A 15607-nucleotide genomic window follows, 5' to 3' on the forward strand; every position below is an offset into this window, starting at 1 on the left:
AATATTTTTACTATATTACTTATTTGGTTGGTATTCAGTATGTACATAAGGGAGTCACGCAATTGGGACGGATAATGGTACGATAGTCTCCATTTTTCTACGGCTTTACTTTATTTATAAGTACAACGACGCACGTGAAAAATGCGAATGCGCTATTTTTTAAATGTAATCACGTTTTGTTTACTTATACCATAATTTGGGTGATTTTACGTAAAAAACTATTAGAGTACCATGTTCAGAAAATCAACATTTCGTCAGCTATTTTACATTCTTTATAACTTGTTTACTTATAAAAAATGTTGGAACGTTCCGCCTCCACATTGCAAGCACTTCATACATCGTTTCTTAATGTTTTTTATAACAAAATTAATGTGGTCACTGTTTACGTTTGGACAATGTAATTCAATTCGTTCTTTCAAGTCTTCTACAGAAACAAATTGGTCAAAAATGTACTGTATCTTTATCTTTCAACGTAAAACATGTGAAATATCTCACGAAATATTGGTTCTTTGAATACAGTATACTAATATTTTTTATGCAAAATACTGCGAGAAATCGACATTAGAAATCGACAGTAAAAAAAAGTGCATTTCCATTTTTCAACTTCATCGTTGCATTTATGAAAAAAGTAACCGTCTCAATTGTGTGACTCACCTTGTATTTTAAAGTTGGTGAATACATCTTATAAAATAGTATTAATGAAATATTATTGAGATATCTTGTCAAGTCTTGTGTTTCCAATAACTTTATCTTATACAAACTTACCTTTTATATGCAGTGAGACGAATAATCTATTTATATAAAACAAATCATAGGATTTCGTGTAAAATAAAAGTGCAACGTATTTTGCAAACTTTGAAGTGGAATTGCAGCCTGGTCCAGTAATCAGAATGACCTTGTATAAATCTATATATGCATATGTAAATTGGCAATAGAATCAAAATAAAGGTCAATACAGTTATTAATGTCGGTTCATTATAAGCATTATTTAATATCGAGTTTTTTCCAATGTCATATAATTTCTCAATTACTATTCTTTGCAAATTCTTTCTATTGAAACTCGATATTTTTACATAATTCTTATATATTCCTTAAACTTTTGCTTGAAACGTTCGCAATATTAATTAAGAAAATTGCTGTAAATACAAATTTTGTTGTGACAGGTTATAACCGTACTCCTAGGATTAGCAGCAGCACAAGATTCAAATTACCACATACGGAATAATTACCATGATAACGATAAACAAAGTCCATCAAACGATGAAAGAAGACCCTCACCCACTACACCTATTCCAATTTTACATTGGAATAAGCAACAGGAACATGACGGAACATATAAAACAAGGTAATTTTGGCATTGCAGTGACAGAATATTTTACTAAAGAGAAACTTCATGCATTTAAGAAATTACTTGTAAAGTTAGAATGGAAATGTAGATTTATTTTTATAAGACAAATTGCAAATATCAAAATAAGGAAACAAATTAAAATACACATCACTAATTAAGAAATTGATCAAATACTAAGTAGAAACATTACGAATTTCTGAATTAATACAACTTCGTGAGAAGAATTCGTATACCAATCTTCCTGGAATCATTTTTAAGAGTGAATTCTTTACTTTTTACGTTTCTAAATCAGATTTTCCTAAATATTGTTTTATATTCAGAAATAAATAGATAAGAGAAAATGGTTTTCCTCTACAAAACTGTAATAATTCAAATGACTCCAGTTTTTTCAAAAATGTATTTTCGCAATCTACAATGTTTAAAGATTGACGTCTTACATTTACAAAAACCAAAAAAAAGTTGGTGTTGCGATTTATTGTTGCCGAATTATTCTACTAAGAGTTTATATGATCGAACATATTTGCATTGGTGTGTTAACGCACAAGTAATTACTTTCGTGAAATCGAACGTTTTACTAAAATAACCTATGCTAACAATTTTCGCGAAATAATTAGTAATATTATTCATTACAACAATTATTTACATGTAAAGATAGTAATTTACAGATAAAATATAACTAAATTCGTTTAAGACATGAGAGTTAATTAATTATCTAATTATCATTAAATAGGATCTGAAAATAATAGTGTACAAAACGTCTTGTAAAGATACATGCAAAATAACAGTTGTTCGATAAGGTAAACCTAAAAATAATTTTAGCCCTCAAAAGTTTTCAACAATTTCTATTGAGGTATTTATTAGTAAAAATATTATTAGTTATGCTACTTTTAATAATACTGCATTCATTATTCATTCATCATACTGCATTCATCGTACATCGATTTTTAAGGAGGTTTTTGTAAATATGAGGTAATAGTCTTTAAATACATGGAGATTTTGATCGCGAAACACAATTGTTAAGGAAACTTTAGCCGTTTGAATTTTATGATTTTTTTCAAAAAAAACTATCTTTACTTTTTCATCTACTTCCTAATGTAAAAACATCTTCGTAGTTGTACGTAGAGAGTGGTACTAGAGATTTGACGTAAGTCACTCTACGTATATTTGATTACGCTTAATTTTGCTAGATATATGTTTTGTAGACAGGTTTGAATTACATGGAGATATCATCTTACAATTAAAATGAGATGGCCACGTTCGTGTTTTTTAAAATATTTAGGCCCCACCGATAAGCCATTGCACATTATTGAAAAATCTTCCAACAAAAGAGTATATAATTAGAAAAATAAATATTTCTGGCTATACATGCACATGTTTTCTTAGTTTTCTGTCTATAAACCTGTAGGCATATCACACATATATCTTTAATATGACACGGTATAGTTTTTAAGTTACGTCCGTGAATTATTTTTGTAAACAGACCTGTATTCATTACAAAAATTTTACTAGTTGAGCTTCGAAGTTTATTCACAGAACTGGTCAAATATAAATTACAAATTATTTTAACAATATCGGGAAAATCATTTAGTCTAAATAACAGTTTTTGTCACATAATTCTTCTTCGTCTGCTATTATTATTTGTTTATAGTAGTTCAACTTATAATAAATTGTTTACTGATAGATTAAATTAATTTAACGAAATAAATGTTTCATATGAGAACAATATATGCATATACATAGTATATAGTATATGTAATATACATATTATATTCTTGCATGTTTTCAAACGTAAAGATACAAAACGTATGCATTATAAATTGCAGAATAAAATGCATATAAAAAGCGCGAAATAATAAGATATCTTTAGAAACTTCTAATTACAGAACATATATCTGTACAAGTCCCATTGTTTTGCCTGTCTTCTATGAAAATGTGCATTTGTATAAACATCTGTATTCTACTAATTACTTGTACAATCTGCATCCATAATAGATGATCCTGATTTATCACAGCAAAACATCTCTTTCTTCAAATAAAAAAGGGGTACTTTTGATTTTTGAGAAATGTTTTTTACAATTAAAGCGACATATGCTTCTTTCAAATTGATTTCACTCTTTGCATTACTGGCAAAAAGTTTTCCCTCTAGCTTATAAGGGAAAATTACAAACTGGACACCCACTTTTTGGGCTGAGCCGCGATTAGATTATAGGCGCAGGTGAGTATTAGAAATATGGAAAATACTAGGGGTTTTCCGCACAGTCGTTTTTATAAAAAATGGAAATACAAAGGAAGGAAAGGATTAAACAGGAAGTGGTGTAGCCGGAAGCGTAAGACGTTAGTTTAAAAATTCGAAAGTCGTTCGAATCTCCGTCGAGATTCATTTTTTTATTTCTTTTTTCAAACTCATTTTTATGATTTTTTTTCTTTTTATTCATCAATTCATAGATAAAATAAGATTTATGAAATACAAAACATCAAACATAATATTCAACGAAACCCATGATTCTTATTAGTTAGTACATCTCTACTAATAATAGATGGGATAAAAGCATTGTCAAAACAGAAATAATTTTTTAATACATATGAATATCACAATGATACATGAAAGCAGAATCCGTAAACAATGCAAGTGTAAAAATCTAATTTCGTAGTACATAAAATGTTCAGATAGAGCGGCTTATTTGTGAACAGGGAGTAGTGAATCGTGTGGCGTGCGGTTAAGAAATAAATTTCATAGACTAGGATTTCTCTTAAATTAATATGTAACAAAATTTATTAAAGTAAAGTCTATACAGTTAATGGCTAAACTTAAGATAACTAATTCTAGTACTACCGCTAATTCAGTCGTTAGATCAATAACAAAAAAGGAATATTGGCTGTTATGTACTTTCATTAACTGAGTTGGTAACTAACATTGCTTATTTATCCGAATAATTTTCGGCTTAAAATTACTTATGAGATCTGATTTAGGCAGATGGCAGTGTCGGATTATGGTCGATAATGACCGAGGATAGGCCAAGGAGCTGGTTAAAGCTGTCTCGATCAGAAGGAACCAAGGAGCTGGTTAAAGCTGCCTCGTAGTGGTTTAGAATCAGTAGGACTGTTTGATCTTCAGAACCTCGAACTTCAGAACGCACTACTATCACTCGCGTCGACGCATTTATCCTCGGAGGTTGTCTCCTTTTGGACCTAGTGATTCCCCTCAGCGGATAAATGTTGTATTGCGCATGCGTGCTTGGGAACCGTCGCAGGATACTCGCTCCTCGCTCCTAATAGTCGATGCTTGGCGCATACGTGTGTGTTCGCGCAGACGTATTGAGAGGCTCGCCTCCTGACGGGTCCCTGGTGTCATCATTCTGTCATTAGCGCGTGCGAAGAAGCACGTCATAGGATGTCCTGATGTATGATGCGTGAATGGAAGTCCTACTGCTTGTATGCATGCGCGTTGCTGGCACGATTGTTTGAATTAGGGAATTGAAGTTAGGATATGGTTCTAGGTTAGGGTTACTGTTAATTGTACAAATCTATTCTATAAGCTATTTTATTCCTAATACTATTAGTGATATGAATGAAAATTGTTGATATGACACAAGTATAAATATGTGATTTATATACGTATGTACACAATATGCAAAATGTCAACAATATAAGTCAAGATACAAGTGTTTTGGGTTTGAAATATCTTGTAATGCAATAAGACATGAATAATACAGCATAAAAATACAAATAATGCAGTATAGAATATAACTGGTACAACGTAAGCATAATAATGTGCTGACTAACAAAAAACATAAATCTCATTAAGTATTGTTTGGTATTTTATATCCTAACAAAAAACTTCAAGAAAGTAACAAAATTACGCCAAGTACATAAAAAAGTCGAAGATAAAAAAAAGTACGATCAAATACATATAAAAAAAAAGATTATGAATCACAAGAAAATAAAAGATAATAAACAATATAAAAAAAGATGTGAAATCGAAATGAGCTGCAAGTACATAAAGGTGTTTGCCAAGTCTGAAATTTACATTTCAGACAGAATGTAAGATTCGATGCTTTCTAACTACACTGGAGATGACACAACTCTGCACAGCTAATGTTCAACTTGGTGCAGCCAGACAAGGTCAAGGTGTCTATGAATAAGAATTATTTAAAAACCGCAAGCTAATGAAAGTGTACGCAATGTGCTAAAACTTTATTTAAATTGATGAATTTGGCTGTGAAAGGGAAAGTATTGATGTCGATAAATAACCTTAGAATTATTTTAAAACGCAATACAATGAAAATGTACTTATATTGTCAGAGTTTTAAATTGACAAATTATCTGAAAGCCTGTGAGAGAGAAGGTATGGGTATTGATGATCTGAGAATACCTTGCCTGACCACGCTAAGTTGAACACAGTATTTTAACTGTGCGGAGTTGTATCATCTTAAGCATAGTTAGAAAGCACCAAATTTTACATTGTGTTTCAAATGTCATTTGAAACTTGGTAAACACCTTTATGTACTTGCAGCTCATTTTGATTTCACATCTTTTTTTATATTGTTTATTATCTTCTATTTTTTTGTGATTCATAATCTTTTTTTTTATATGTATTTGATGGTACTTTTTTTCATCCTCGACTTTGTTACTTTCTTGAAGCTTTTTCTTATCTGAATTACTTCCACCTCTACCATTTACATCACTGTTTCCAACGAAAAACATCGACATCGGATTCGAACTTCCTTCCTTCATTGATTCCTAAAAATAAAGAAAATAATTTTTCTTATTGTAGTATTCACTTTTTAAGATTAATGAATAAGATTCATCAGTTCATAACATACGGTTTTTATTGTTTACGTTCCCATTGTGTTCCACCCAGGGGCTCACGGCTCATGTGCGACTACCTATTTGAAAACAAATGGAATTTTCCGAATTGTTTTGGAGCTTTAGTCCGGAAACATATTCGGATATTTGCACTTCCGAACTTTAGAAATTTGTACTATAATTACAGAGGAATTCATAATATAGTACTTATGGCACTTGCAGACGCAAATTACTAAATAATTTACGTTGCTTTTGCCTTCATCAAACGTTTTGCAACAAAATACTATTAATATTCCACCTGCTAGACTATTGATAGAAAATGGACCACCCGTATATCATTGTGATGGATGATGCATTCGCGTTGAAACTATATGTTATAAAATCATATTCGGGGTGTGATTTGAGCGGTCCCCAACGTGCCTACAGTTATCGACTGTCAAGAGCTAGATGTATGATTGAAAATGCTTTTAGAATAATGTCAGCTAGATTTCGTATATTATTGAAGCCTATTTCTTTAGATGCAGAAAACCACAAAGATTGTTCTTGTAATCTGCACTTTACATTATTTTTTAATGACACGTTCCGACACACAACAGCAAGTGACTTCGATCGCAAAACGAACAACGACGATTTAATTCGATGTCGATGGCGAAGCCATAGAAATAACGAAATGTTGCCACTGAACAGAGACCAACAAACAAATCCACTAACAAATGTAAAAAGTATTCGACAAATTGTTACCGATTATTTTGTAAGCTCAGAGGACTAACTTGTATGGCAATACACACGAATTTAATATAAAAAGTAAATAAGATAAATCTTTGTTTTCTTACCAAGTTAAAAGAAGATTCCGTTTCTTGATTTACAATTGACGAGAAATTTAATGCATCAAAATATTTCCGACGTGAAGTATAAACTTTTATTCTGTTTTATTTTTCTTAATTCAGAATTATGTTGACACCTGAGATTATGAATTTTACTGGCAACATCTTTCACATTTACATTCAATTCTGCTGCTATTTTAATATAATGCTTTGTTTTTGGGTTCTTCAAGAAAAAAAGTAAATTCATAAATATAGTCACTAAAAGTCCAACATGCAATTGCGGAATCGCTGTTCCGTTCGTTACATACACAACCGCCCGACTAGTTTCTGTTAAAGGATGGATTTTCTTTATAAATTAGTATACTCCTATAAGTGCCCAGCCTGAGCCACTTCTCTGTCTATGAGTTGACTATGAAGAGACAGCGCGAAATAGTAGTGTGGTCGTGACAACAGAGCGATTTTGAAAGAGAAGCTCGGCTACGATACACGAGTATATCTAAATTTTTATTAATTAATTATCCAGGGGAATAATGGTAAATGGGTCCGGAAGTCATCTAGTCCCATACGGGCCCCGCTACGCGCGATTAATTTTCCAGAGAGGTGGAGACTTATACTAGTATTGCATTTGAAAAAGTAAAATAAACAACTCAATATAGATGTTTATAACAAAATAACAAAAGGATATATTCTGAAATTTCAGCCAATATAAAAATTCAGTTTTCATAAAAATAGAACTGAATGATGGTTTCGTAGCATCAAACAGATGAGCAAGAAACAAAAAGAAAACATTACACAATTTTTGGAACGATAATATAAAAAAAAATATAAAAAAAGAAAATTTACAAAGTCCGATGTATTTCACTCTCGCGAAATTCTATATTCCAGCGTGACCATAGGACATTCAGGAACTCCAGAATGCCTCGCGACATTAATGCCCCTCTGGCCACGTGAACGCACAAGGCGAGCATACGTTGATAAATCAGAATATAATTAGAATATAAAGCAATCAGTAACAAAAATCAATAAATCGAAATCAAATGAAATAATCTGTGCAATATACGCAATTGAAAAAATTAACGTAAAAGAGAGTCTGAGGTCAATCGCCGAATATCAAGAAAAAAAATATCAAAATCCAAATAAAGCCAAATCGTGTCCAAGAAAGAGAAAATGCCAAATCGATGCCAGGTCGTCGTTATATTAAATAGTCCGGGTTATCTAATGATGCTGCCAGTACTGAAAAGAAAGAGAACACACACGCGGATTTTGTTTTACAATTTTAAATTTTAAATTGAACTAGGAATTCATGCGAACTGATTACGGAATTTTATGTGGGGCTATGAGTCTATTCACTCCCGGCACACTGCACTCTTGAGTGAAGCTATGCTCGAAAACTATTGTAATATTAATACAAATTAGTAACTGAACAAAGAAAGAAAGGAAAAGATAATTAGCCCACGGGCTCCCGTCACGTACCTCACGACTTGTCGACGAAGAGTGCTCAATAGCACTTTGTTGTTTTAAAGGATTAGAGAAACGAATAATGCGTGAACGCGTAACAAGAAATTAGCGAAAACGTTTGTTTTCTCTTACGCATAACGTGCTGGCGTAGAACGATGCGTAGCGCACGCTAGTGGACTGCGCGATCGATCCCTACGGGCGTGTGTGCGTCAGCCGTGCGCTAGACTGTGTGAGTGGCGCTGCGCACGCTCATTCCTGCGTATATGTTAACAATTTTATAGCGCCTAATCGGTGCACTTCCGGACCATGGTTCCTTTTAAACTTTTTTTCTACTCTACACATAGAACACATTTATGCAATAAAAAACTTTAACAATTTTTTTCATTGTTATAAACAATTTTACGGCAACTTTTTTTTTCAAATGTCTACCGATCCAGAGGTCTACTTTCAGCCCTAGAAGCCGTGACAATTACTTTTTTTTACACCCTGTACATGTTGAGGCCCCTGCTCGGCTCTTCGGTCCACTTCGGATAACTTCAGAAAGTCGAAAGAGAAGACGAATGTTGGTCTTACTCTCTCACTCTTGAAACGCTGTATTTAACTGTTCCAGAGTTCACGGGCCTTCTTGTTGACCATGACGATACACGCAGCTCGTGCGACTGTGTGTGTAGTGGAGGGGCAAATTCTCAAAACTTACGTGCCGAATCTGGGTATCACGGGCCTCCCGATGAGACATCACCTGGTGTGCACAAGCCCTACTAAAGTTGTCACTTTTTTACTCTGTTTTGTCCCTAACCTGACAAAAAGCACTGCCGAAATGCCATTCCACTTTTCATGCTTAGATTACAAGATTTTGAGCTGGAAAAGGGCTCATTCGATAGAGGAAGGTTCAGTCAAGTGCGCTCTGATCATGGTTTCGCTCAGAACAATCTCTGAATCACTTAAAAATGCTTCAATTTCATGGCTGTCAATTTATCGATTTTCGCTTTCTCTTGAACACTCATATTACTGAACATCAGCAGTGTTGTGTCTGCGAATTATTCAATTAAGAAGAATTCAACGTATCTCACGAAGATATATTATCGTAAGTTAAAATGTATGTGTGAGGATACTAGAATGACTGCAAACTGGATTAAACTCAACAAAGATGTATTTTACATATATAGTTCCAACGTGTTGCTCGTATGAAGGCTTGGTTTGCTCTGTCCTTCGTTACATTTCTTCCATCTGCGTCTTAAGCAAACGCCCACGACTATTAGTTCTATCGGAAAATATGGCGAAAAAAATAAACCTTGTGATTGGCTTTGAAAATGCGCGCTAAAGAGTATCTCAACCGGCACTCCTATTGGTTGAGAATTTAAGCGTGAAGAAACACCCGCGCGAACCTATGCTAACAAGAGAAAGCGGCAGCGTACTATGTCTAGCTGGTCTCCATGCCTCATGGGAAAAATCCAGCTTTGAGTGGCTAGGTCCCAGCTTCCGGTGTCCGCTAGTAAAAGTCGCTGTTACAAAAATTGACCGTGACCACCCTTCTATACAAAACCACTCGCAAGACACTTTCGAACGAATGAAAATAAATTCGCTTTTTAACAATAACCAAGCTGAGTTTACAAAAAAAAAAAAAACATACGCTTAAACACCTAAAGTGACGCATATTTCGCAATTTTTTTAGAACGCATACTAAACTATTCGGTGATATACATACTTGGCCTTATTCAATTTTGATACTTCATATTATCGGAATAACTATAATTTTTGCGAATATAGTTGGCGAATATTTTTACACTAAAAATGTTTTTGTTAGGTTACGATATTACTGGCTGATTATTAAAATATATTAAATATATTTTATGATATTGTTACGAGCCGGGTCAGGGTTTTTGGAATATTGTTATTGTTTCGTGGACGAACCAACGGGTAACTTTGCACTCGTTGGGAGCCACCTCACGGATATGGACGAACCAGTGCGCAACGGCCAGCACCGGTAGCCACTTTAGGTTTTAGGTAGGTTTTCGTGGACGAACCGACACTCAACTTGGCGAGTATCGAGAGCCACTAGGATGGAATAAAGACTGTGGACGAACCAGCGAGTAACTTTGCACTCGCCAGGAGCCACGGGACGTAAACGAACCAGTGCGCAATGGCCAATATCGGGAGCCACTTGTAGGTTAGGAAAGGGACCTTCGCAAGGATTGCGAAGATGTTAATATAGCCTCGTAACTTTTAAATTTATAATATATCTCGAGCAGTAAAGATATAATATTTGTGGGATTGTTACGCGTTCGCTTCTTATTGGATTTAGGAAAGGTTTTGATTGAACTAAGTCCAATTTAACAAACCTTATAAAAATGTATATTATTACGAGTTTAAGTTTGACTCGAAGGAATACAAATGTTGATGAGTTTAAGTGTCGCTGAACTAAGTCCTCTCTCTCTAGATTACGCACAGAGGTATACGGGGGACGCGTCGTCAAGACTACGTTACAGTGAATTTACTCTACGTACTGTACTCTATGATTCTGCTCGAAGGAGAACTAATGCTCGATCTTGCTTTCCAGTTTAAGCCGCGTACTAAAGTCAAACTGGATTGGAAATGAGCCCGCTAGACCGAATTTCTTGGCCTTTTTATAGTAAGAAATCTATGGGAAAAATGGTGGGGACTCGGCTGCATCGCAGAGTTTCCGAGAAAAGTTCAATGATATTACTTTCAAAGAATTCTATTAATTGGATGCAACGGAAATGCCTATCGGCCCTTACATGGTGACTTCCAGGCAAAGTCAAAGGTCAATGGAAGGAGCTTTGAATCGAGCCCTTTCATAGTTACTTTACGTAACTCGTCTGGACTCGTAACAATATATTAAAATATTATTAAAACCTATAATGTATGACATATAACAAAGTACAAAAATATTAATAAGTATTTAAATTAATAGAATATGCACTAATAAATAATAAGACAATATTAATAGAAAGAGAACGAAATAAATACAACAAGATAGAGAGACTGGCGATAGATAGAGAGAGATATAGTGAGATAGAGTGAGATAGAGATAGTGTGGGGTATGGGGCGTTACAATACGGTAAGCTATGAGTCGGAGGATTTTATAACTTCGTAAATATATTAGAAAGGAGCAATAGAAGGCAAACGTCTTAGTTTTGTTGTATCTCTTACGGTTTGATTTCTATAAAGCTTTAAAGATCAAAGATTCTTGCGGAAAAGAACGTAGGTAACGCACACACGTGTAGTGTAATTCAAAAGGCTGTTAGCAGTCAACTGTTCAAGACTGACACAGTGATCGACAGAGCAGCCTATGAGGGTCACACACGTGTTCAAGGTTTTCAGAAACAAATACAACCTTTTCAAGCTACCGAATTCTCTAGGTCAACGGACTCTTTCAATGTATTTGTCTTATCGATATGCACGAGCTACTCTTCGTTTCAGAACATAGTACTAACTTTAAGGCATTATTACTGCAAAACGAAAGTACATTGGATACTATGTTATAGGACATTTTGTGATCCAATTAAGATATTCTATCACCTCTTAAAATATTGAAACGTATACATATTGCACCCTGTATATACATACACATATATAATGTTGTATAATTAATCTGTTCATAGTTATGAAACGGGAAACAATATTATTGCTGAGGAAAGTGGATACATAAAAAAAGTAGGAGACGGCGAAGACCAAGGAGAGGCACTTGTTCAACAAGGAAGTTATTCATATACGAGTCCTGAGGGAAAATTGATCACCATTCATTATACAGCCGATGAAACTGGCTTTCATGCGACGGGTGATCACATTCCTACTCCACCGCCAGTAAGCGAGGAAATCCAAAAAGGTCTCGACCTAATCTTTGCCGGTATTCGTCAACAAGAGGTACATTTCACGAATTAATTTATTATTTTTTTTTTGACTAAGAAGGGAATTACGCAAGAATACTTGAATAGTAGAACACCTGAAATTATTTGACACGTATCTTTTTTATCGATTTTCATTTCATCCATGTTATTGAAGTAAAAGTCTCCCTAACGTTAAAAATGGTTGGTGGGTTTATCGTAAAGTAATATGCCATTGTTAGTAGTTTTATCCCTTTTAATGCTAAATATTTTATGAAATCCGAATTTTTATATTCCGTTCTGATGTTAGGGTCTGAAATCTTATTTTGTATTCTGTCTTGTTTTCTGCCTACTTAAAAAATTCTTTAAATTCATCTAGGACATGAATTTTGTTTCTTGGAAAATATACGACGCGATAGTCAAAGAAATCCTCTTTAAACGGAAGGAAATACTCTGTTAAAATAATTTTACTATTTTCCAAGAATAATTGGTGTCTCTTTTTTCTTTTCTGTACACTTTAGCATAAGAAGTTTCCTCGTTTATATGATATGTGAGTCGATACACTATTATCTATAATCCATGAATTCTCATTTATTAGCGTCAAAGAATGTTCATTGTTACTTTCGACATTGAGCGCTGCAATGTGATTGTTACTGATGATCTTCACACTCTTTGACTTCTACTTTACTAGCGAAGTGTCCTTTTTTAGACAGTTGTAACATGTCATTCTCGACTTATTAAATTTCTTTGGTTTGCATTTTCGATACGGCAAGAAGGAAGAAGCGTAAAAGGACGAATAGAAACTGGGCGTGCCAGAACAAATCAAGGAATTGTTTATTCGGTTTTCTGTTACGCCCTAACTAACGGGCGCTCGTATCGAGCGGCAGAGATCGATCTTTAGGGTTCTTGCTCTTTTAAAGTATATAAGCACACCTTGATTAAACTTATCTTAGAAATGTGTAATGGAAGGAAAAAGGGGGAAGTGAGCTAGTCGATTATGCTTAGATTTGTCAATTTCATATATTTTATAAGTTACAAATTACATACCAACTCTTCTTTTCTGTCTATACAGTCTCAACGTTGCCACTTTGTAAGTTAACGAATCGCTGGTCGCGTCTGGTCGCTTCACGACGCGGTTTCCTTGTCGCATGCACTTTCCTATTTCGGAATTCGCGAATTCACTCAACGCAGTCTAAGGAGGCGGATTCGGATTTCGCGAAATATACTCCCAATACCTTACGACTCTTACGCGGTTTTCGGTTAAATGTTACAATACGCTCTCGCTGTTTCAATGTTACAGCTCTTGCGTGGATGGTGATCAGAGACTCTTTCACTTTTGTTTCATTTCTGGCGCGCGCTGACAGTTGCTGTTCTCATATTATTCCTTTTTGAACTACAACATCAAAAAGGAGGACACTTACACATCGGTTTGCCAAATTAGCTCGATTGAATTGGTTGCAATCGTTCGCATGCTTAGTTACATATTTTGAAATGTATCAGCATTTCTCGCTGATTGACACCGGAAAAGGGGACTAGGTGAATGCCTAATGTAACAGTTCAACAAAATATGAAAATCGGAAGAAATGTTTTGTTGAGCTCTGTGGATTCCAAAATATTTTTTGTCAAAAATTCACGGAATCAGAAGTCCAAGTAAACGTAGTCAGACTTAACTTTTCATCGTTGACTTAAAAAGCAGATACTTTCAAATTTGCTTCCTAGTAAATATGTAGTACTAGCGAATTTCCATGAAAGCGGGAGATCAAAGGAAGAACATCCCTTTCTGTAGGAATATAGTATAGAATTAGATCTTTTTAAAACCGTAACTTCCATCGCAGCTTCCAACAAATCAGGTGACTTTGAAGTGCGAGGGAGCGATACCCATAGCAACGAACTATGTACGCAGTTCTGAATTAATATAAGGCAGAGATCGATAATATTACTGGAAAATCAATTTTTCTTATTTTTATCGTTTTACCATAGAAGTAACACCAATATATACATGATATTGTCCAAATTAAAATCTACATGTCATTATTTGATAGATAGGAAAATAGGTATTTGAAATATTTTATTACATAATTATTATTGTTTGTTAGGAAGCACAAGCACGTGAAGCAGCACAAAAAGCACAACAGCAGCCCTTAAACCAGCAAATTGACCGTCGAGACAATCATGCTTATAAACCCCAAAAGTGAAGTATATGAGAAATGAAAATTTGTTGGCGTACATTCTGCAGCGCTTTTAAAAGATAGAAATTAAAATATTAAATTGAACGAATTAAGATATTAAGACATAATATAGCCGAGTAATAAGTAGTACGAAATATCCAATAGCAAATGATGTAATGTCTAATATTATATATGTAATATGTAACATGTAATATGTAATTTGTAATATGATGTAATATTATACTCCTCACTTGTGCCTTCTGTCAATGGCTTTTATAATATGGAATCATATTGTAGTCCGTACAAAACTAGACTAATTGGGATTAAATCATTTTTTTAATACTGAAATTGTTAAAAACATGTAAGCGTTTAAAGTTTACAACTTTGTAAAGTTTTTTCTAATGTTTACAATAGGTACCTTCACAAATACATTGTTATCTCTAATATTATTAAAATGTCAGGCAGTAGAGATTTTTTACTTTGATTATACATGATGAATCTTTCAGAACACATTTATCATATGGAAAGTGCATGTACTTTTTCTCAATTTCTTGAATCCTCAACTAGCAGTCATTTGTGAAACAAATATAGATGCATGTTATAAAAATCTTATCTAGAATATAAAAAATTTGGCCAAATCCGTATTGTTAATAATTTGATGTATAAAAATGTATTGTAAAATTATTTTTCATAGAAAATTTTGTGCTCTAAACAATTTTAAAGCTAAATACATACTACCTTAAATCTCGTTCCTCTTAGCCTCATATAAACTACATTTTAACATAATATGACAAATATTGTTGACATCAAACTAAAAAAATAATCGCCTTTTAAGATACTGTATTGTATAATAATAAAGTAAATGAGGTGTACTGCATATACGGTAATGTTTTCAATCTTTGTTGTTATTTCTACGTATTAAAAACTGTATTTAAGTATATTTATAAATAATTGGATTATGGAAAGGTCTGACTTAGATCTTCTCATGTCGTGGTCTGCAAAGGAGTTCCTTTGATTGTTCAAATAAGTAAACATGGAATTAAATATATTATGAATTAAATACGCAAAATTGATTGAATTTCATCGACACCCATTGCATTTTATATAAACTACCACATTTTGTGTAAATATTATCTACTACCCATTTCACAACAGTTA

The 15607-nt window shown here is 33.7% G+C and overlaps 1 protein-coding gene across 1 annotated transcript; it reads left to right on the plus strand.

Annotated features, from left to right (window-relative positions):
* Nucleotides 1-296: 296 nt before the first annotated feature.
* Nucleotides 297-14649, plus strand: Cpr49ah (cuticular protein 49Ah). Its single transcript, XM_076391704.1, has 9 exons — nucleotides 297-386; nucleotides 431-472; nucleotides 520-657; nucleotides 715-733; nucleotides 779-881; nucleotides 936-966; nucleotides 1164-1345; nucleotides 12060-12321; nucleotides 14378-14649. The coding sequence occupies exons 1-9, from the start codon at nucleotides 297-299 to the stop codon at nucleotides 14474-14476; spliced, it is 966 nt and encodes a 321-aa protein (XP_076247819.1). The 3' UTR covers nucleotides 14477-14649.
* The last annotated feature ends 958 nt before the right edge of the window (nucleotides 14650-15607 follow it).

This window comes from Calliopsis andreniformis, unplaced genomic scaffold (assembly GCF_051401765.1).
Source record: "Calliopsis andreniformis isolate RMS-2024a unplaced genomic scaffold, iyCalAndr_principal scaffold0048, whole genome shotgun sequence".
Classification (NCBI taxonomy): Eukaryota; Metazoa; Arthropoda; class Insecta; order Hymenoptera; family Andrenidae; genus Calliopsis; species Calliopsis andreniformis.